Source organism: Epinephelus moara, chromosome 12 (assembly GCF_006386435.1).
Source record: "Epinephelus moara isolate mb chromosome 12, YSFRI_EMoa_1.0, whole genome shotgun sequence".
Lineage (NCBI taxonomy): Eukaryota > Metazoa > Chordata > Actinopteri > Perciformes > Serranidae > Epinephelus > Epinephelus moara.
In genome coordinates, this window is record NC_065517.1 from 39160370 (window position 1) to 39184583 (window position 24214).

Sequence of the window (24214 nt, forward strand, 5' to 3'; positions counted from 1 at the left end):
GTTTTAACAGGTCTGACGCTACGGCTGTATCTAGGCTAACGGCTAACATGCTAACTATTATTTCTATGTCACTAGTGACTTGAAACAAATTTAGGACGATAGGAGACAGGTTGAAATAAACCGAAATTTCCCTTTAAATAGTTTCAGTGACAACTGCAGACACTGAGATCTGTGTTCGGAGCTAATTTGGGTGAACTGAGTCTGTACGCTAAAGTGTGTTTTCTTTAGTGTATGATCACATGAAAATAAGAACTGTTGTATTAACTCAGAATGAGCTATTTGTATCTACACAGGGACCATGGAGGTTGTCATGTTGCTCTAGATAGGAACATTCAGATTTTCATGTAGGCTGCCATAGTCAGCAGCCCCTCTGCAACGTGGGTCTTTTTTTTTTCGTGTAAACGTGTACACGGGTTTCACCGTTGGGTGGTGCTATTGCATTATACCAGGCGGGCCATTTAACCAACGGTTACAGGCCGCCACACCGAAATATCGCCATTCCTACAGTCCGCCATCCCGAATTCTGGTCCCTGAGTCCTGACAGTAAGCTATGGCGAGCTTGTAGAAGCTGTATTTCCCATGCATGTCAGCGATTTTCACCGGGGACGCACACGAGTAATTCAGGCTGACATGACCTGTTTTTCAGCGAACTCCTCTGGTAATTCTATTAAAAGGCATGGCATATAGGTCCACACTAACTGATTATTATTATTGGGTCTTAAAAGAGTGGGCTACAATGAGTACCGGGCCATCAAATCACAGCATCCGCGGTGAGAGGACACGGACTGTGTGCACTTTTACGCACGCGGGTGTAGGCGATCACGGATATTTGATGCGGGAAAGATGTAGCCAGATGCATTACCTGTTTTTAAGCAGCACTGAGATATGTGGCTCGTCTGTCCGTCCGTCCGTAGCATGAGTCATGTGCGCCACTTCACCACCGACCTGTGCGTAAAAGCACAAACAATTCTGTGTCCTCTCACCGCGGATGCTGTAATTTGATGGCCTGGTACTCATTGTAGCCCACTGGCGAACGACCCCCTTAACGAATGCGCCGTTTTATTAATAGAACGGAGCACGTAGGATACTGACCTGTTTTTCGTGTACTAATTTTTCATAACCGTTTATGATCTCAAACACGTGTAAACGGACTCACCCCTAATCCTCGCAGTTAGATGCCACTAAATCCCCCTAAATCTTACACACTGGACCTTTAATGGTGACACAGCAAAAAATTACATGACAACATGAAAGCAGACTGACAGGAGCCCAAAAAAAGCATAAAATACATGACGTGAGCAACTGAGCAGGATTAAGGAAATCTTAAATGAATGCAGGCAGCAGCCTACAACAGCATGTAGCAACTACATGCCGAGACGGTTACAAACAAATGAGAATGCAGAAATGTTGTTTTGGGAAACCATGCTGCTATTTCTGGCTATTTCTCTCTAGAAAAACAACACTATATGCAAGATCAGGTAAATAAAACATTTTCACCATATTGACATAAAAATACATCCTCACCAGGGTCTATCATTGTCTTGCATAACTGTACACACACACACACCTGTGGACACATAACACAAATTAGATCCTCATCTCTGCAAGTGCATGTCATTTTTTTGCAGCATCAGATTATGCATGCATGACACCTCCTACTGCACTCACCCACTTCATCTGTTCACTCTATTTCTGTTAGACACACACACTTTCATGAGCTGCTGCTCCACATACACACCTATGCAGTGAGTGATGCCTGTTGGAAAACAGCTGCTGCCCCATAGCCAGAGGCAAAAGGGGGTCGGACCATATGGCCTGCTGGGAGCTGAGCATGTGTGAGCCTGGAGGGGGGTCACACAGGAGGTGGAGTCTGTGATGGAGGGATGAATGGTTGGAGGGAGAAAAGGAGGAAGATGTAAAAAGCTCCGCAGATAAAGGCGGAAATAAACTGTTATTGTTTTCAGATTAAATGTCTGTGTGAGTAACTGTGTCTAGTTCCTGAACACTTCTCTCATCCTGTCTCTCGTAGATCTGGCCATGCAGTTGAACCAGGGAAAGTACGAGTACAACGGCTCCTGCGGGTGAGAACAGCTCCACGCTCCTGTCCTTAGCTCGTTTCCATCCATCCCATCCCTCCCTTCTCCAAAGCTCATCAATTAAAGCTTGTCACATCTCATTAGTGGTTGCCAGCAGCGACCGTAGCTACTGTCTGCCCCGAGAGCCAATGAGTGCTTTGGAGAAGCGGGCTCCTCTTAACCCACCTCTGAGGCTCTCTGCAGTCATCTATCTCTTCCTGTCTGCGTCCCTTGGCTCTAATACTGTCCCCGAGGGCACAGATTTCACTGCTAATGCTGGAAATCTCATATGTGGGAAGATCAGGGCTTCTGCAGACGCCCATCATTCCTAATGCCCCTCTGCTGGGCCCCGGGTTAACACACACAAAGCCCTAGTGCCTTCCTATACTGTACCTCCTTATTCCCGATAGACTGCTTAATTGAAACTAAAATATTTATAAACATTCTGGCATTTCAGTATCAGGATTATGTGTTTCATAACATCAGTGTTCCCACATTTACTCTAAGAGGTAGATAAATTTTGTTGTGTGTGCATGTTCCTTATACACTGCATGCGTGTGTGCGTCAGGTACCTGCTGAAGCCCGACTTCATGCGGCGGTCAGACAGGATGTTCGACCCTTTCTCAGAGACGCCGGTGGATGGAGTCATCGCTGCAACCTGCAGTGTACAGGTCAGATCACCTGGCACTTCAATCGTGCAGGAAATCCCAAAAATGAATTTAAAAAACAACAACAATATTTTAGCATAAAACTATTACTTATAAAATTAAATAGTCATATTGATACAGGGAGTAGTTTCAGGCTTGGTGTGTTGTATCCTGCTCCAGAGGGGTGTACCAAGAGGTGAGAACAGCATCATGGGTTGGCGAGATATGTTGAGTATATAGTCAGAGTTTTTAATGTCACAAAGTCGGCTCTCTTTTAACCTGGCGATATCACTGTGGAAATATACGCTGCGTGGCTAACCTGGTCCAGACTAGTTTATGATCAGAGTCATCAATCAATCAAATCCTTTATCATCTCTCTGAGTGATACAGATTCTCAGCTGAGAGAAATTGGTATAAATGCAGACTTGTTGAGCACTTGCATTGTAGAAAACAAGTGTACACACTCTGGTTTAAAAAGGTCTTGATTTTTTGAGTGTAATGTTTAAATCGGCAACATCAAGTTTGAAGTTTTAGAGCTGTAGTATGTGCAGCTGCCACGAACAGAGTGATAAAAAAATATATGATAACTTGTGAATTAACACAGTAAGTAATTTTTCGCCAGCATTTCACACTGGCTATAATTGAAGCAGAAGTGTAGATTTTTTAGTGCTTTTTACTTCCATTTTACTCAGTATTCTTTAAAGACAGGAAAGACCGGCATGTGATCGATCAATTTGTGCTGAACATGTGATTTTACTAATTCATGGTAATGTGTATACGGCCTGAATGTGAAAGCCGAGCTTATCTCTGGCTGGGACTTAGTGGTTTGCTGAGCCAGCTCAGCCTAAAAAAAAGTCTGGCTCTGTTGAACTTGCTTCATGGTACACCCTCAAGGAGGCAGTTAGTTATCTTTGTTGTCTTATTACACATATCTTTACGTCGCCCCAAAATGAAAAACACACATTTTTCCTCTTACCTGTAGTGCTGTTCGTCAGTCTAAATTGTTCTGGTGTGAGTTGCCAAGTGTCAATCCCCAACGCCTTCATGTGGTCAGCTCTTTTTTCTGCTATGGTCATGAACTTCTTTGGGTCCGATAGGGCATCCACAATTGCTGAAACACACAAAACAATTTATTATAGAACAGTGAAAAGAAAAGTTTCCTTGATTAATTGGTGGTTCATATAACAGGTTCATTTTCGTTTATGCAGCACTCCAGACGGCTTTTATTTCAAGCTGACATACTTGGAAGTTAAGAGATATTTCCTCTTACCTGTAGTGCTATTTATCAGTCTAGACTGTTTTGGTGTGAGTTGCTGAGTGTTGGAGATATTAGCTGTATTGATGTCTGCCTTCTCTCCAGGATAATGAAACTAGATGGCACTCAACTTGTTGCTTTAAAAACATACATTTAAGAAACTCAACAGCAATGTCTGTTTCCAGAAATCATGACCTGGTTACTCAAGATAATCCACAGACCTTGTTGTGAGCAGTTTCATTAGTTTCTTAAATGTATGTTTTTCAAGCAACAAGCTGAGTGCCATCTAGTTTCATTATCCTGGAGAGAAGGCAGACATCTATACGGCTGATATCTCCAACACTCAGCGACTCACACCAAAACAGTCTAGATTGATAAACTGCATTACAGGTAAGAGGAAATGTAGTTTGGAGTGCTGCATAAGGGACATTTGAAAATGAATAATGACTAATTAAACAAGATTTCTATCGCTGCCCTCCGTTCTTCTTCAGGTGTTCTCTGGACAGTTCCTGTCAGACAAGAAAATCGGCACGTACGTTGAGGTCGACATGTACGGTCTGCCGACAGACACCATCCGCAAGGAGTTCCGCACACGCATGGTGATGAACAACGGACTGAACCCAGCGTACAACGAGGAGCCCTTCGTCTTCAGAAAGGTAGCAAGAAGGGCGGGAAAAGGGGGAGTCTTGGGTGAGGAGGAGGTGGAGATACAGTGAGGTAAAATGAATGTGCTGCATGAATGCCGTCTGCATCGTGATGAGAGCTGTGATATTTGAGTACAGGGAGGTAAAGGAGAAGGAGAGGATTTGGACTGGAAGAAAGGTCTCAGTGACGACAGGAGCTGCTCATTCTAGGGAAGGAAAAGTCAAATATAAGATGGCAGTACGAGCAAGAGTAAAGATAAGAGAGGAGGGCAAGACGGAAAAGTAATGTTAAAATGTAGAAAAGACAAATAGAGGGAATGGTTTGTGATACTCTTGCAAATGTGGTCATCTGCAAAAGTATCACAAACCAAAGCGTAGAGAGGGGAAGAAGAGGAGGAAGATCCAGGCTTCTAGTTTGCCTTCTTTGATTCGCTGAGGAAGAAAGGGGAAGAATCAAAGGACAGCGAGAAGAAAGGAACGACATAAACAAACAGAGGGATGAAGGAGAGATTAGAGATATAAAGAGCAAAAGAGGGGGAGAGAAACGTGTGTGTAATAGTGCTGCTCTCAGCAGAATGAGGAGTCTCTCAGCCATGACTGTGACTCCAGCTTCCTAACACACACCATCAATCACAGCCTGCCGCAGTGCTGCTCTGCTCTCTCACTCTCACACACACACACACACACACACACACACACACACATAAACTTACACAGTGCTATCAGAGGGGCATCACAGGCAGAGCTGCTGGCAAGACTCGTTTCTCATGTCTACACACACCAACACACACACAAATGCCCTCAAATACTGCCACACCTTTTGCATGCATACACGGCACTGTCAAGATGACTCAGAGCGAACAACACACACCAGCGCCCCTCGCGTACAGTACATCAGGCTACATTTGCGTAAGCATACACACAAGCGGGCGCTTCCGCTCATTCATCTCCAAGGAGTATTCTTCGTCCTTATCTCTTACCTTCCTCATCGTCTAGTTATTAATCATCCTCCTCTCTCCGTTCACTTATCTCCACACACACACGGCTGGTTAAGACTCTCGCTCGCTTTTTTTGTTTTTTTTCAAGGGTGTGCACACAGGCTCATCCACAGACACAAGTTACACACACACATACATATTACAAGATTTACTTCACTCTGTGTGCGTGTATGCGCGTGTAGGTGATGGCCTTGTCAGCAGTCAGATATGCTGTGTTACTGCGCTATCATGCCTTTTCCCTGTATCACACTGTGACCGTCCCCTGATAGTGTCCCCTGCAGTTTCATCCTTGACCTTCGCCTTTAATGATGCTGTTTGTGCTTTAAAACAGACCCTGTTTTACTGCAACGCTTGCAAAATAGTTGTTAGCTTAATTCCAACCCAGAATGAGTTGAGCAGACTTCCCACAGTTCCACAGGGCTGATGACCGACTCCTGTGACTTTTATTTTCCGCCTCACTTTCTGTCCTCACATGCCTTTGCCTCCCCTGTTCCTCAACACATCTTTTTTTAACTTTATTCTGGCTCCTTCTCCGTCCCACCCTCCACTTCCCCTCGTCCCTCCCTCCTAGGTGATCTTACCGGATCTGGCGGTACTGCGCATCGCCGTCTACGACGACAACAACAAGCTGATTGGCCAGCGCATCCTGCCTCTGGACGGCCTGCAGGCTGGCTACCGTCACATCTCGCTGAGGAACGAGGGCAACAAGCCCCTGTCGTTGCCCACCATCTTCTGCCAAATCATCCTCAAGACCTACGTGCCCGACGGCTTCGGAGGTGAGAGCAGAAACACACACACACACACACACACACACACACACACATCAATTAAAAAAACTTTATGTGTGTTACTTTATGTTCGTCAGAATTACGAGTTTGTTTCATACATACTTTGTTTTACTGCTGCGTTTATTCATGGCTGATATTAAAGTTGTTTCTGTAGCCTGTAGGGAGGAGAGAAAAAAAGGAAAGTGAGGCGACTCTCTGCCGCTCACTGACTCTCTGCCTTGGGTTGGTACTCAGAGTAATGGCATGGTGCAAATGATGATGACAGTGAGTCTGCAGTAATAGACAGTTTAAAACAGGCAGAAGCATACAAATGAGCAGGACAATTGGAGTTGACATTAAATAAAGCCAAGGGGCCTGCGCTGAGGAACCATTACTGTAACCATTAGCTGCTTTCTGTAAGATCTGCTGCCAGAATCACTTCCCAGACAGACACACAGCACTGTACAAGGAGCTCAGACATATAAAATCCTTTCCGTAAGAAACTGTTTGAGCAAGGCAGATCTTACCCCGGTCTTGACTCTCAGCAGAATGAGGCAGTAATTAATCATGCAAGAGGAGGATAGATTTAATCTCACTCTGCTCTCATAAATGCTAACACTTTATTTACTGCCTTAACATTTTGGTTACAGTCAAAAGAAATGTTGTTTTGACTACTTCAGAGATGGCTCCTTAAAGAGAATTATCTCAGATTGCCTTAATTATAAAAGGGATGGTTCATTTTTCCTCTTACTTGTAGTGCTATTTATCAATCTAGATTGGTCTGGTGTGAGTTGCCGAGCGTTGGAGATATCAGCCGTAGAGATGTCTGCCTTCCCTCCAATCTAATTTAACTAAATGGGCTTGCAGTGCCAAAACAATGCATTTAAAAACTCATCAGTAATGCCTCTTTATAAAAATCATGATGTGGTTACTCAAGATAACAAGACCTTGTTGCGAGCAGTTTCATGTAGGAACTATTTTCTTCCTGCTGAACTACACCCACCAGCTGTATCACTTTGCACAGAGGGAAGTGTGCATCTACTGTGCGCTCAGGCGAGGATGATGCCATAAATGTTTACATCATGTTGTGCTGTTAAAAGCACGACCTTTTGGTCCATGAATGCTTCCTTGTGCAAAGTGATAAGGGTGTAGTTTGGCTGAAAGAAAATAGTTCCTACACGAAACTGCTCACAACAAGGTCTGTGGATTATCTGGAGCAACTGAGTCAAGATTTCTGCAAAGAGACATCGATGTTGAGTTTTGCAGATGGATTTCTTGATGCTTTGAGCGCCATCTAGTTCCATTATATTGGAGACATCTCTACGGCTGATATCTCCAACACTCAGCAACTCACGCAAACAATCTAGACCGATTAATTGCATTACAGATAAGAGTCCCTTTAACCTCATTTGTCAGCTTGAAATAAAAGTAATTTGGAGTGCTGCATAAGGGATGTTTGGACATTATACAAACGGCGAACAACCCTTCAAACCACCAATTTATCAATGAATCTTTTCTCTGTTCTATAATAAATTGTTCTATCCATTTCAGCAATTGTGGATGCCCTATCGGACCCAAAGAAGTTCTTGACCATAGCAGAAAAAAGAGCTGACCAGATGAAGGCGTTGGGGATCGACACGGTACACAGACAACACACACACACCTCAAACTGTACCTGACTGACTGGATACGTCCAGGGTTAACTCACGTACTCTGTACTTAGATAAAACTGCATCTATACAATAAAAAGATTGTCATTTGCCATCTAAATGTATCATTTCTTTTTCATAGAACGACATAGCAGATGTTCCAAGTGGAAGCTCAAAGAATGACAAGAAGGGAAAGGGTAAAGGAGACACTGTGAAGGCCAGTGTGACACCGCAGGCCAGCTCAGACATGGCTCAGACCTCCAACTCCGCCCAAAACAACACAGCAGAAACCAAGAAAGGTATGTGCTGACACTAAAACATGTATACTGTATGTACACTGTGTGGACACGAACGTAACTGTTCTCTGCTGTTTCAGATACTGCACTCGTGCCTAATGTCAGCATTGAAGACTTAAAACAAATGAAGGTTAGTGACTGAACTCCTTGCTCTCAACATAACAGCTCAGTCTGTGAGACACACTGTACTAAATGTGGCAGAGTTACAGAATACGTAATATTACAGTAACTGTTAGTTCAAGAGGTAATTGTTTATAATTACTGAAAGGAATACTTCACCCACAAATTGATGATTTTTAAATCAAATACTCACCCTGTGTTACCTTAAATTCGTGAAGAAACTTTTGTGTTTTGTATGTCACCACTGTGAACGAACTCTCACACAACTCGTGCCATATAATCCCAGTATCATTTATCCAGTCATATACTTACTCATAGCTATGTCAGTTTCAATTAGTTTTACTTTTGATCGCCCTGATAACCCATTAACCAGTGACTAACTGATTAACTTTTAAGAAAAAATTCCAATATGTTGTGAAATACAAGAGGCTTTTCAGCTCTCCATTGACTCGTGAGCTTTAGCACTGCATTTCAAAGCACCGTCCATTTAGTGATGAAGTTTTGTGATGTAAATGTCATGCCTTTTTATTTTATTTCCTGTTTGCTAGCTGCGTTAACGTGTAAACATAGTGCCCACTGCCCACCCCATGACCTCCACTGTGAGCTAGCCTTAACCACTCTGCAATGCACACCAGCTGTGTAAGGTGAGAGGTAGCTAGCTGCGCCGTTCATTCACAAGTACTGCTGGTAATGACATCCCAGTGGTGGACTGTTTTTCTGTGGAAGCACGGTGGCCACCCTCGATCTCCCCCAGGTCGCTCCAGTGAGTAAGAGGCCTCATTTTTAACCACAGAGACCCTTTAGTATCGTTAACTATGTTAGCACCACCAGCAGTGCTGACACCACTAATGGTGCTTACAATGCTAAAGGGAGTTTGTGGCTCAAAATATAACCGGAGGATGGGCACAATGTTTTCTCAGAAACGCTGTTGGGTCGGGTCGGCGTATCTACCTGTAATCGCCGAATGAACGGCACTGCTAGCTCACTCCCACCAGACCCAAGTGGTGCGCAGTGCAGTAAACTGAAGAGCAAAAGTAAAATTGAGTAAAATTAACCTGTAGACAGGCATGTGTAACTGGTTAAAAGAAATTCTCTGCAGTTAACATTGACATCCCTACATGGTACTTCCACATGTGACTAGATAAATGACACTTGGATTATACTTCAGGAGTTGTGTGAGTTTGTAAACAGATGTTTTGATATAGTTTTCTTTTTGCCAGAGACGTTTCTGGAAGGGCCCTTTTCTTTTAACCCAAACCATCATCTTTTTCATAAAACTTCAGGTCTATCTGTCTTAAAACCCTGAAGGTAAACTTCTCCCAACAGTCATAAAACACAGATTAACATTGTTTAACAATGTCAACTCGAATTCAGTATCAAATTCAGCTCAGTATAACCGTCAAGATTTAGTGACACATTATTAGCTTAAGCATGTTTACACTGCATAAAGCAGCCAGCGGACTTTTTCCCTCTACTCATAACTTAACAGATTTCATGTAATGTTATTATTTTTCAGCTCGATTGAATTTCAGCCTACATGCATTAATGTTTTCACTTTTCATCGATGATCATCAAATTGATATATTGATGCAGATCGATGGATCGTTACACCCCTAGTACTTGATATTAGGGGTGTAATGATCCAGTCACATAGATGCAAAGTGAAAACATTGATCCATATCGTCATCTTTAGGATAGGCTTTTAATTTGAAAGTCTGTCACTATCAGACAGCAGATGGCAGGCAGCTGAGAGAAAAACGATGAGGATAACATTATTTACTCTGGAATAAATCAGCAGAGTGGAATTATTTTGGATTTCAGAGAAAATACAGGGCAACAGACAGAGCACATGCTGTACGTAGATAATGATGTTAGGGGATAAAACACGACGTAACGTCTCACTCTGCTAGCTTCTTGCTTTAGCAACATTAGCTGCTCTGTTTTAACAATGTTCGGCTGATAAACATGCATGCAGGCTGAAATTCAATTTTACTGTTCTGTCAGGAGATGCAGTGACTTAAACCAACAGTGGCCAAATAATATCGCCTAATATCGATCGCAGACAACTTAATCGTATCGTGGCAGACTTTGTAATATCGGAAAATATCGTATTGTTGTCCAGAGTATCGATATAATATCATATCATTATGAAACTGGTGTATTACACCCCTGCTTAATGATCATTTGTGGGTGAAGTATCCCTTTAAGTACCAAGAAGGTATCATCTAGCACGTACAGGCTGCAAAGTTACTAATTGAACTATAAATATTTCTTAGGGTTTTTTATAGGGTGAAGATTAGTAGGACCGAGGTGTAATGTGACCTCACTTTAATACCACAGTAGTGTTAAAATGACTTAATAGTAAAACTAAGCAGTTATGATAGCTAACTTTAAGTAATTACAAGCACCTAATGCTGCACTATTTCTAAGAACCTTCTACTAATTGTATGTGATTATCTTGTCTTTTCTTGATAAAGCTATTATGCTCAAAGTCTTTTCTTAACATAACCTCCTGCATGAAACCAATACCTGCTCTCCTCTCCCCCTGCAGACGTACCTTAAACTGATTAAAAAGCAACAGAAGGAGCTCAACACTTTAAAGAAGAAACACTCAAAGGTGGGTGATTGTTTTAGTGCCGACCTGTCTGTTGGTGATGCAAAGAGGCTGCTGCTTGTCCTGGACAGTCATTGATGCTCAGAGGGACAGTGAGGAGGCGAGGTAGAGGGCTGGCTCAAGCTTTTGTCTTCCACTGACTGCTGCTTCATCACCTGCACACACATGCATACACACCAACATTACACTCAGACATAAATGCAGCCACATCACTAACGTTGCGTAAGAAATTAGACTTGCTAAAGTAGCTTTTCCTTTGACCGGAGCTCCATAGAGACAGTGGTGGGTGCTGGCTCATTCATAGAGGCTGATTAATTATCATATTATTAAGTCCTATTCTTGTAACGCATGTATTAAAGTACCATCTGCTGACTGAATGAAGACGACTGCTGGCTCATTACATGATGTAGGCGACAACATATTATGCTTTTAAAATAGTAATCACAGTTTCATATTGCAGCTGCCTGTTTTGCTTTGATATCTGTCTTATGCTTAATACAGTCTTGGTACAGGTCACAACTGCAGTCCCACAGCATGGATAAATACTTAAGTGATACGTGTTTTCTCTCTCAATAGGATCAGAATACAATGCAGAAAGCCCACTGCTCCCAGGTGGACAAGATGGTGTCTCAGCATGATAAAGAGAAGACAACTCTGGAGAAGCTACTAGAGAAAGCCATCAAAAAACGAGGGTAATTTGAAAACAGAGAAACTAACATGTTCAACATTTTGTGAGGGGGAAAAATCTAAAATGTATGCATGCACTGACATCACTGCATTGCCCAGGTTTACTGTGTTTACTAATTCTTAAATACACATTTACCAATAAAAGGCCTTAAAAAGTATTAAATCGTCTTCAATTCAGATTGAATGGATCTTAAATGTTTGTTAGTCACATCACCAATGTAATTTTTTGCATTGGTGCTATGGGAAACATAATTTTAACAGGAGGGAAACACCACACGACGGGATACCAAACTTCGACACAACACCTGTATGTGCGCAGTGCCCCTATGTTTGCCCCCTTCGCACACTTCGATCACACCATGAGTCATTAATGGGGAAAATGCAAGTGCACAGATGAATAGCTTAAAGGACAAACAGCAATTACTCATGGTGGTTAAAGCCAGAGCCTGGAAATGTTTACAAAGCAAACAGCGCTGTATGACGAAGGAGTTTTAAATGTAAAATGGGGATCAGGGCGGTGGAATTGCACATGCAGAGCTGTAAACACAGAAAGTAGTGTTACGAGGGAACTTATTTTGGTGAAACATTTGCATGTAGGGAGGTGAGCCCTGGCAATGTCTAAATCCCTACAACAGTAAACGCAACATAAAACATTAAAAGATGTTTTAGCGTGTAGGTCACTAGCTCGGTGGTTGTTTTACGCACAGCGCTATAACAAAGAGTGGAAATAGGTCTGGCTATGTGAGACTACTTTCACGTAGCAACTAAAATTTTGGAAACGCATTTCTGCCTGAAATAGGTGGCCAATGGCAGGCTTTATACCAACAGACTACATCCTGTGAGCCAGACTACAGGTCTGTTGATGTTTGAGCCAGTTGGTATAATATGCTTTTCAAATAGCCAATTTTGATAAATCAAAACCTTAAATCTTAAACATAATTATAATAATTGATTTTTACTACAATATCAGATAAAAAATAAAAACTCCAAGGGCAGAACTTTTACACAAGCTTTTGGAAAACCTAAAGAACACTCAGTTTGGTCAGTAAGGCCTCTTGAAACTGAAATCCCACAGAATTTGACTGGCATGGTCTAAAATCATCACTTACATGTGTGTGGTTTGCTCACAGGGAAAACAACTGCCAAGAGCTTAAGAAGGAGACAGAGGATAAGATCCAAACACTGATCGCCGATCACAAAGTCAAGGTAACACAAAACTTATTACCCTAAGCCAGCACTCTTTACACAGAGTTATTAGCTGTGAGGATGACAAGAGCCTCAGCTGTGTATAACTGATTGAGGTTTGTGTGTGTGTGTAGGTAAAGGACATTACAGCGCAGCACACTAAAGAGTGGTCGGAGCTGATCAGTAGTCACAGCAGCGAGGAGCAGGAGATGAAGGACAGCCACGTCACACAGCAGTGCGAACACCTCAAGAAACTCCTGGCCACCGTCCAGGAGCAGCAGACCATGCAGCTCAAACTCATCCATGAACGGTGAGAGGCTCAAACACACACGTCCATGCACACATGCACATAGAGATGCACGTGTGTACACTCATTTACTGCAGGTGATCAGATCCACGGGGGCAGCAACCCTGTGGATCACTAAAATGAAACTCCAGTCGCCTAACTGTCGCTTGCAGCTTTGAGTGTTAGTGTCACTGTAAATGCTGATTGTGACAAAGTTTTCTTGTGGTACACAATTTCAGGCAGAGCAAAGAGATGCGGGCCAACCAGGCCAAGATGTCCATGGAAAACAGTAAAGCCATCAGCCAGGACAAGTCCATAAAAAACAAGGCAGAGAGAGAGAGGTGGGTCACACACACACTGTATCCATCTGTTATCATGTCATCATTCAGCTGTTGGATTGTTACGTTAGAATTGTAACACCATGGTTCTGCCCTTTGTGTTATTCAGGAGAGTGCGAGAGTTAAACAGCAGCAACACCAAGAAGTTCCTGGATGAGAGGAAGAGGGTGGGTTGTTTACTGTTTACTTGTTTAAATATTTTGTTACCTAAAAAAGACACCAGGGATTCTCCCAGTTCACTACACAGTGGATTAATACTATATGAATATGTGAGTATCAACTGCTACTACAGGATTTTTATTTAATTTTACAGTATAAATACAAGGAAATGTTTCTACTTTGTAAAAAAAACATTCTGCTTTCTGTGTGACACAACCTGTTCTGTAGTGAACTTAGCGGCTTACAGAATGTGTGTGGAGATCAGTGCTACAAATACAATATAGGTGAAAACAATACAGCAAATTTACTAAAACAAATACGAGATGAATCCAAAGCAGTTCAGTTTGATGGATGTTTTTGGTTTCCTCACAGTAATAGAAAGAGAGAAAAAAAACCTTTGCTGTCGCTGATCTTTGACTATAACACCTTGAGTGAATTTTCAGAAAAAACGGTCCAAATTGTCTGATTCCAGCTTCTTAAATGTGAATATTTTCTGGTTTCTTTACTCCTCTGTGTAAACTGAATATCTTTGGGTTATGGACAAAAAAAAAGACATTTGAGGACATGATTTTGGGCTTTGGGAAACACTGATTGACATTTTTAACCATTTTTTACTTTTTATAGACAAAACAAATCATCATTTAATTAAGAAAACAATTGACAGATTAATTGATGGTGAACATAATCATAAGTTGCGGCCCTGGTGTCCACACAGACCTATATGGAGCTGTGTAAGTCACAACAGTTTCCACAACACAGTCCTGCAAATACTTTACAATAAAAGCCTTGTGTCATTGGAATTCTGTCTACAGAATTAATTTGGAACAGAAACAGGAAGTTTCATGTCTGGGACATATACTGCAGATATGGAAATTACTGGAATGATGTCAATATGACTATCAGCAGATCATTTCACTCTCTAATTTTGCTGAGAAGCAGCAAGTTGCATGGGAAAGACTCCGTAGATAAGCAGTGCGGCTTCTCTAACCTGTTAACATGGGCGCTGAAATAAAACCCCAAAGGTTCCACAATGCACATGCTCTGCTCAGGCTGGCGGTATGGCCCAGTCGTTAGTCATTGTCTGAGACTCAATGTTCAAATAATTAACTGCTTACTTACGAAACAGTGACTACATCATTATAATATTTTGTCCCTGGTGTGTCTGCAGCTGGCCATGAAGCATCAGAAGGAGATGGAGCAGCTAGAGAAAAACCAGAGAGAACAGTTGGAGAAACTGGAGAAGTTCAATGAGCAGGTACGACAATAAATAACAAAAACTGAACCCTACACGCAACGTGCGACTACCAAAAACGATTACTCAAGATAACTTGCATGTCTGCCATCAGCTGCCTGCTGTCCAACCACAGCATTTATTAGCCCCACTTCCTGCAGACGCCTGAACCTCTCTCAGTTTATGGTCCTTTGTGCTTCACTGGCTTCTTAAGTGTAAATGAAACTCGAGACAGGGGACCAGTGCAGCTCTCTGGCTGATTTCTCCCCTAGATACTGTAATGGCTGCAGTTTCTGTCATCTGTGATGTAAACTGTAATTAGTTTTACAGGAAGTGTTCCACATAGCTGCCATCAGATCTGCCTCAAGAGACCCTTCAGACAAACACCCATGTTCATCCCACAAAATAAACACAAAGTCCATCTTAAAGAATCACAGTCTCAATGTTTCTTCAGTGTGCCACCTGGCTGAACTGTTTCTCTACCCTATATATAATACGTGCACACTACAAAGTATAGTTCACTTTGCATATGAAGGTCTCATATCTCCATCTATCATTTTATTTTGCCATCAGTCACACTCCGTTACCTGTACATGTCTTACATGTATGCACATATTCATTTGTTTTTAATATGATTTGCTTCTTCCGGCACAGCTTTTGAAATCACACCATGCAAACAAACAGGTTCAAGGTAGGCATCTCCATCTCACTCAACTCTACCTCTGATTCCACCTTTCTGTCAGTGCATCACTTTGTCATCATGTTTCCTTCCATCTCTCTCCCTTCTACCTCTCTGTACATTACTCATATTTTAATACCTCAATTTGCTGCTGAGACTGTTTAAGGTATACTTCACACACACAAAATGACCATATGTATATCAGTTACTCAAACTGTGTTGCACTGAGTTTGTGGAGAGCTTTTCTTGCATGCCTCCTTGATGAAGGAAGAATCCGAAAACTGAGAAATTTCTTCATGTTTGTGGAGTTAAAGGGGGCAGAAAACTATATCCAATCACCAATTTACAAACTCACACACAACTCATGCAGTGTATGTTTCATTAATTGAGTTGTATGCTCAGCACTTCACAAACAGACAGCCCTTACCGACAGGGAACTGAACCGAAAGTGAAACTTATCACTGCTCTCCTAACAGCCAGACTCCATTGACAAAAACATTTTACCTCGCTGAACACGGAAGCTGCTGGTCTACAGCTGCCTTGATGGGTTTGTTTTATTGTGCGACTTCTGTCTAAGCTATCTCTTTAAAACACCAAAGTCACACAATAACACAAACAAACAACCAATAAAGGCAGCGGTAAACAAGCAGCTCCCGTGTTCAGCCAGGTAAAATTGCTGTTTTGTCAGTGGAGTCTGGCTTTGAAGAGAGAGCATAGATAAGGTTCATTTTTAGTTTAGTTTTAAGGTTTTAGCTAAAATGCATGTGTTTGTAAAGTACTGAGTAAACGACTGGATAAATGAGACTTTGATTATACTGCACAAGTTTTGATATATTTTTGCTTTAGTTAAACAGACCCCCCTTTTACTCCAATTTATCCAAAATTTCCCTCAGTTTTTGGATTCTTCATTCACCGTGGAGGCATGCAAACAAATTGAATGTAACACAGGTTGAGTAACTGATTTACAAACAATAACTTTGTGGGTGAAGTATTCCTTTAAAATCTGTATTTTCCTTCCTTTTAATTGACTACTACAATGAGCGCTCTTGAAATGACTCACCACTGATTAAAGCAGGGAAATAGTACATGACAGGTCCGCCTTTGAAGAGATTGCAAGATTTAAAATTAAAAAAAAAAGACAGAAGAAAGAAAGTGATTCATTTTCTTTGTATTGTAAAATCCCATTCCCACATTTGTAGTCTGCAGCTCTCGGGGTGTCAGCAGTGCCAACGAGCAGCTTGAGTCATTTATCACCATGACTCACCAGCTATTACTAAGCAAAAACAGCCAGCTCCCAACCTGCCCCACTGTGCTTTCACTCCAGCTCATAATCATTTGCTTTCATAGTATGTGACAGTGTCCCACTGCAGACATTTTGTGGCAACCATTACACAACACCTACAAAGCATGTGGCTTAAATTACCTGCAACAGTGTGCAAGGAAATGCACCCAACAGAGAGGATTATTACCAAGGTAGAATCAATGTGTCTCTTACTGATGAGCAGATAATAGAAACTACATAAACAGGTGAGATAAACTAATGACATACCATGACTCAACAACAAGGACTGCCCGATCACCTGGAGCAAATCAAATGCCACGTCAACCTAGCAACTCACTGGCCGGATTGGGCAAGTGCTAAAAAAGAAAACACATTGTTTTTCCAAGAGCTGATGATAGAAGTAGCCAAAGAGTGAGCCATCTCGCTTCGTTCTCATCTCTGTACCAATCAAGCTCTTGTAAGAAAATGGCGCCAGGGAAAAGACAAAATTTATGAGCTGAAGCACAAGAGAGTGTTTCAATTATCCTGGAAACAGGAGTTCTTTACGGGTGCTGATAGAGGATGTGGCCAAATTCAAACAATGGATTGAACAGTGTGCTGCAAATTTCAGAAGCACGATATAAAGAGGTAGTATTTTAAAGACATATCAAGTTTCCCAAATACATAAAGTCTTTGCTGTTATTTAATTACCACTAATAAATAAAACAGTTTGTATAGGGGCAAGTAAAAATCTACTTCGGGCAAGTAGATTTCTAAAAATTTTGCCCGACTGGGCAAGTGGAAAAAAGACATGAAAGTTGACCCTTGTGTAACATTCAGAATATGTAACTATTGCTATGTTTACGCCAAGTTATTTTAAGAAGCCCTAAGATGGAGACCTTTAAAAATGCTGCTGACTCTGTTTTAGTCTGGACAGGGGGAAACAGATTTTTAAAAACGATGACACAGACACTGAGGTTCATTTTCTGATAGGGTCTTATCCTGGGTTGGAAATTAGCACCAGCCAAAAACACAATTGTAATCTACTGAGTGGCTGGTAGATTTTGGAATCCATCTGCCACAATGGCAGGTAGACAAAAAACTTAATTTCCAACCCTATCATTCATGGCATGTCACGTAAAAACATTATAGATACGCCTGCATATCTTCAGTGAGGTATCTTTAAAAACAGGGACAGTGCACAGCTTCTTAGCTGCACCAGATTTAGCTATAAGCTAATTTTGATATCTGTAGTCCCTGTGCAGGAAACAGAATAATTTCTCTGCTCCAAGACACTGTTATATAAAAAATACAATTACAAAATAGAACATATTCATGACACAATGGCTTCAGCAATAACAACAGCAAGACAACACAACATCAAGTCATGGCAACAATAACAGTAGCAACAACTACAACACTAAGACACCATGGTGGGTCCTCATTTCCCATCACCATGGCTTCCAACGGCGATTGATAATGCTCCCAGTACCTCTCCAATATGTCGCCCCACTTGCTTTGCAACACCTCCTAATACGTTATCCGCCGCCTTGACTGTCTTATACTAATGTGTAACTTTTACTAACAGTTCTACCTCGTTGTTGGTACAAGCAAAGAAACCTCTGGACTTACTTTTCGTTGTCTCTGTAGTATTTTTTGTAACTAAGCAACCAACCGAGTAGACAATCTCCTTTCTGTCTTCACTGGTACGCACATGCCCAGTGTAGTGTTATCAAAAGTAGATTTATTGTTATCTTTATATATCAGTTCTGAATATTTAAAACGCTTTCAGTACTCATTTTCTGCATTATCAATGCACCAGTACCAGCTGTGCTTTCTTGAAATCATTCAGCTGTTCTCTGCTACTAACTGGAAAAAAAAGTTGTCATTATGTTATCGCCTTGTTATATTTATTTTCAATAAAAAATTGAATTTTATGTCCAATGTCCTATCGTGTCAAAATTGGTATTAAATATCCAATCCAAGTTCGAGCTTCCAGTATCGTGACAGCACTTTCCCAGTGTATGTGAACGGTCATGATTTGCATTTTCTAGAGCGTTAGTATAGATGGAGGTTATTCTTGTGTCTATGGAAATCATATTCCCTCCAAAATGCCATTTTAAAATGAACAGACATTAGTGTGGATGTGGCCGAGTGTGAGATTTAGTTTCTGTGTCTGTGCATCTGTCTAACTGTGATTTCTGTCTCCTCAAAGGCCAAGGACATGCAGCAGATGGTGAAGTTGGAGGAGGAGATGGACCGCAGACCTGCCACGGTGGTGTGAGCGACTGAGACCGAGACACAAGCACACACATACACTCATATACACACACATGCAGGTGCAGAAACACTCCACCGCGGATACCCCCTCTACAACCCAGAGACATTAACACCCACCTACGTCACTGTCTTTACTTCTCTGTCATGTCTGTTCACACACACACAGTCGCCCTCCCCACCACTTAGTTTCTGCATCCTTACCCCACCCACTAATTTTATACCACTGAGCCATTGGTGCTTATCACTGTCTGACAGGGGGTTTAACCACTTATCGAGAGAGGAGATGAGGCAACACAGAATCAAACGTATCCCCTCCTCCACCGTATGTACGTCTAAATTTTCTATCACCTTCTCTGTATCCTACGGGCAACACAAGCTGCAGCTACTGGTGGACACACACAACACATGCACAGACACATTCACTTACGGGAGGGAGGTGGATATTCGTTCCCTTTTTGACTTTTTATTTTACTTTCTTTCTTTAAAAAAAATAAATAAATCGGTACCGGATTAACTGCTCCAGAAACAGCGTGGACGAGGAGAGAAGAATATGTTTAAGATTTAATGTCATTTCAGCACAAATGAATAAACTTTGTGAAATACACTGTACGCTACACACCAGTCCTGTCCTGAGCACTTTGTATGTGATAGACCATCATAACAATGTGGAAAATGTAGCAGTGCACTACTGTAGGTTTTCTGTATTTCAGTAAGAATGTATTTAAAAAAAAAAAAAAATCACTGTATGAAGGAGTGGCAGACCTCCGTGTCACCTACACCTACAATGCAAGTTGTGTGACTTCACAAAAATGTATTACTGACTTTGTTTTGTTCAACAATGTTACAGCCAACTATAAAAAGGCTTTCTATCTGGAGTCTGAAGACTATAAAGGGATCACGATGGACAGACGCTCACTTTGAATACGGCCAATTTCCCAGTCCAATTTTTTTTAATGACCCAAGAGATTGTGAAACTGCTGTGCTCAACTTTTACTTGAAAGTAATTTTAAAACTGTGCCCAATCATCATAAGTTTACACCTGCAAAACTCAGCGTTATATACTCCTAATTTTGGGCTCAAGTTCATGTATACTATGCAAAAAATGAACACATGATTCCCTCAAAGTTTAAAGTGTACAAAAAAATGATCAATCAGGAAGGCCACCAAAGTAAGAATAGGTGAAAATATTACAAGGTAATAGTAACTAAAATGTGGTTGCTTTTTAGCCTTTAATGTAGTGACAAAATTGTTGGATCACTACAAACCAAGGCAATGACATTAGTTACAACACTGAATTGAAAATGTGACGATATAATAAAGGGGATATCTATCAGTAAATAAAGGGTTAAGCAGGATTAAATGGGTGTTTGAATCGAAGGAATACTTCATCCCCACAATGATCATTTGTATATCAATTACTCACCTTGTGTTACCGAATTTATGAAGACAACTTGCATGACTCTGGTGAACGAATCCAAAAGCTAGATGGTTTTGCTGTTGTTATATACAGACTTCCATGACTTTAATTCTTCAAGAGTTTTTGGATTCTTTGTTCACTGTGGAGAAGAGCTGCAACAATATTGATTAGTTGTTACTATGAAAATAATTAGCAACTAATTTTACAATCAATCTGTGTGAGTCATTTTTAAGAAAACCAAAGTCCAAATTCTCTGACTCTAGCTTCTTAATTGTGAATATTTTCTTGTTTCTTTTTTCTTCAGACAGTTAACTAAATATCTTTGGGTTGTGGACAAAACACACGAATGAGGACATCATCTCATGCCAGTCTTCTCGAGCTCAACATAACACAGGTTGAGTCACTGATATAGAAACTGTCATTTGGGCGGTGAAGTATTCCTTGAAAGAGTTTTGCACTTGAAACTCTTGTGAAATTGTGCCAAATCTGTAATACACTGGTACCAAAATGAGTCCATTCATGGCAGCACAATCATTCTGCTGTAATACACTGTGTTAATTGACCAGCCTATTAACATCAGACAAGAACTTTGGCTGACAGATATCACAGCCACCTCGTCTCGTCCACTCGCTGCTGAAGTGAAGTGCTCCCTTAATAGCTTCTCGACTGCACGTAAGCAACCTCAGCTTGTAATCCTCATCATTTCCCTGCTCGCCCTCGGTCAGGGGACTGAATAATTATAACAGATTTGTAACAAAGCCTGTGACATGGCTGCCACACACTTTCCACGCCAGGGATTTCAGACTACGCCTGTTACCCCTCAACAGGTTCCCTCTTACTTTTATGGGACTGCTGATTGCTTGAGGAGGCACTACTGTCCGCAGCCCTGGTGACACTGCAGGACAAAAAGCCACTGCAGAGAAAGAAATGTGACGTTAAGGATATAGTGTGTGAGATTTAGGGGGAATTAAATGGCATTTAGCAGTGAGGATTGTAGATTACAACCAGGTGAAACCTCACCCGGTCAGAATTCCTTGTTCAGGAGGCGTACACCTCTTTCAGGCCTCGTTTTGGGCGTATGCAGTGTTTGTAAATGAGACCCCTGGTGATTTAAACCAATAAAAACACTTAATAAAATAGCTCCACGTTAAAAAACGAGTGTTTCTCCGACACTTTTCCACTCATAGAGGGGCTCCTAACTACACTGGCCAACGCAAAAAGATCCAGATGTTCAGGAAGTTTTTACTCGGAGCCGAAACTACCCACAGGGGTCTCTTCCGCTCCAAACCAAACAGACCAGCTGATTTAAACTGGTAAAACACTGAATCAAACAGTTCACATTAGAAATCAGTGTTTCTCTACAGTGGCCAACACAAAAAATGTCCCTATCTGGAGCCGAGTTTGGTTTGTCCATTCTGGGCTACTGTAGAAACATGACAATGCAACATGGCGATATACATAGACAAGGATCCGCTCCCTATGTAGATTCAAACAGCTGATTCTATGGTAATGAAAACACAACAATTCTTATTTTCAGGTGATTATACACTAAAGAAAACATACTTGTTATATTTTACTCAATTTCTGCCAAGATATCCCCCTAAATCCTGCACGCTGGACCTTTGAGCACAACTAGGAAGTAATCCTGTAGGTGCTCGTGCTCATATGATCATGCCAGGCATTCACACTGCATGGCACACCACTAACAAAGATCGGCCAGAAGTCGTAATAATAATATTAATAATATTGATATAAAAACACAAAAAGATGGGGATAAAAGCACCTCGAGGTATTTTGGCCTTTTTAAAGATTTGTTTTTCTGTATTATTCTGCTGTAACACGCGTAAAAGGGTAGACGGGATGTTCTTGTATATACTGGAATGTATGTAGTTTAATTTACTTTTTGACCAATTGTGTTCTGCCATACAAGGGCTCAGGGGAAAGAGTGGGTCTGTTGGATGTTGGGGAAAGACATTTATCAACCACTGGGTTTTCTTGTTTGTTCTTTTGTTTTTGTTTTTTTGATCTCTGTTTTCCAGTCTGCCCTTACTGCACCACACGACACAGTATAAAGCTCTCACCACATATCTAGTGCAGAGATAAACGAGTAAAAAAGTGCTTTTAAATTTTATTCCATCGCTTTCAAATGTGCCACTCAGTGTCTGTTAGGATGGTAAATTATTTTATGAATGATAAAATGCCAAATTAAGGGGTTATTTATATGAAGATATATATAAATAAATGAATATATATATTATATATATTAGATATAATGTGTAGTTTAAGATTATTATGTTTGTTAGAGGCTTTTTTGCACTAGTTGAATGTTTCTGTTGTGTGATTACATGTAACCTTTGGCTCTCTAGTTTGTCAAAAGAAAAGGAAAACAAAAAAAGAAGCCGATTATTTTTGCAGAGCAAGTCACCGATTTGATTTCCTCCGTTTCTACTGTATCTCCTCTTTGTTTTCTATTTGAACTGTAGCTTGTCAACAAACCATTCTGTGCGTGTTTTTGTATTTATATTGTATTGTTGAACTTAAAGCAATGAAAATACTGTTGTTATCCAGCTCCTTTAATACTGTTTTATAGTATGTGTACCAATAAATCCAGGTGTAAAATGGGACATAACCACACGGCTCAGTTGTGTTTCTTCAAAGTACGACTGTGGGTCTGTAGGTTTTTTTGATTATATATATATATATATATATATATATATATATATTATATATACAAAGCCACAGAATTATTTTTTGGGGTCTATAAACCCATCAATTTCTTCACAATTTCAAGTTACAAACATTTGTATTCTTTAAAAAAAGAAGCTCCACAGTGGTGGTTAANATACACACACATATACACACATATACACACACACACACACACACACACACACACACACACACACACACACACACACACACACACACACAAGGACAGAAGAAATATATACAAATATATGGGCATTAATGCTAGTAGATATATATATAACCTAGGTCTTTTTTAGAGCATAGAAAGAAACAGGAAAAACAAAGCCAACAGGCAGCACATCATATGTAACAGTGGCCGCAGGCAGAGTGATTAGTACAAAGTAGTAGTAGTAAAAATGAACTATACAGAAAAGGAAAAATATACACAGCAAGGTGCTTTATCTAAAAATATTATATATTAGTCTTCGCCCTGAAAGAATTTCAGTACAGGGTCCCAAATCTTATCAAACACAACACCTCTATCCTCGTTATAGAATCTCAATCTCTCCAGATGTAACGTGTGTTTGCCATTTCATTTAACCATGAATCGTATGTGGGAACAGAGTCCATCTTTCACACTCATAAATTGCCTTCTTTGCAATCACCACTCCAAATGAAACAGCCATTTTTGGTGTTTGCTAGCATAGTATACAGTGCAAGTCGCTCCAAGGATAGCTATGAGTGGATCAGGTTCCCACCTGAGTCCTTTTATCCCATCTTTTAGTGCTGAAGTTGAAGTCCAGTATTGAGTGAGAGGATAAAACAGGCTTCAGTGTAATCCCTGCAGGCACCATCAATGTTACGTCCATTATAAGTGCTTGTTTTTTCCACTGACAGGTTGAGGTATTTAATTTAAATGTCTGACAACATTATGGAAA

The 24214-nt window shown here is 41.0% G+C and overlaps 1 protein-coding gene across 2 annotated transcripts in view; it reads left to right on the plus strand.

Annotated features, from left to right (window-relative positions):
* The window catches only part of LOC126398437 (1-phosphatidylinositol 4,5-bisphosphate phosphodiesterase beta-4-like), a 142513-nt gene extending 119296 nt beyond the window's left edge, over positions 1-23217 (plus strand). The window contains exons 25-40 of one of the 2 annotated variants that reach the window (XM_050057776.1): positions 2030-2081; positions 2644-2746; positions 4469-4633; positions 6191-6395; positions 7938-8026; positions 8178-8334; positions 8412-8461; positions 11003-11068; positions 11642-11757; positions 12883-12958; positions 13072-13247; positions 13463-13564; positions 13671-13728; positions 14889-14975; positions 15606-15642; positions 19107-23217. In XM_050057776.1, coding sequence (XP_049913733.1) covers positions 2030-2081; positions 2644-2746; positions 4469-4633; positions 6191-6395; positions 7938-8026; positions 8178-8334; positions 8412-8461; positions 11003-11068; positions 11642-11757; positions 12883-12958; positions 13072-13247; positions 13463-13564; positions 13671-13728; positions 14889-14975; positions 15606-15642; positions 19107-19183 — 1616 coding nt within the window. In that variant the 3' untranslated portion in view covers positions 19184-23217. The remainder of the gene's footprint in view (positions 1-2029; positions 2082-2643; positions 2747-4468; positions 4634-6190; positions 6396-7937; positions 8027-8177; positions 8335-8411; positions 8462-11002; positions 11069-11641; positions 11758-12882; positions 12959-13071; positions 13248-13462; positions 13565-13670; positions 13729-14888; positions 14976-15605; positions 15643-19106) is intronic. The other variant, XM_050057777.1, reaches the window with a different exon arrangement.
* The last annotated feature ends 997 nt before the right edge of the window (positions 23218-24214 follow it).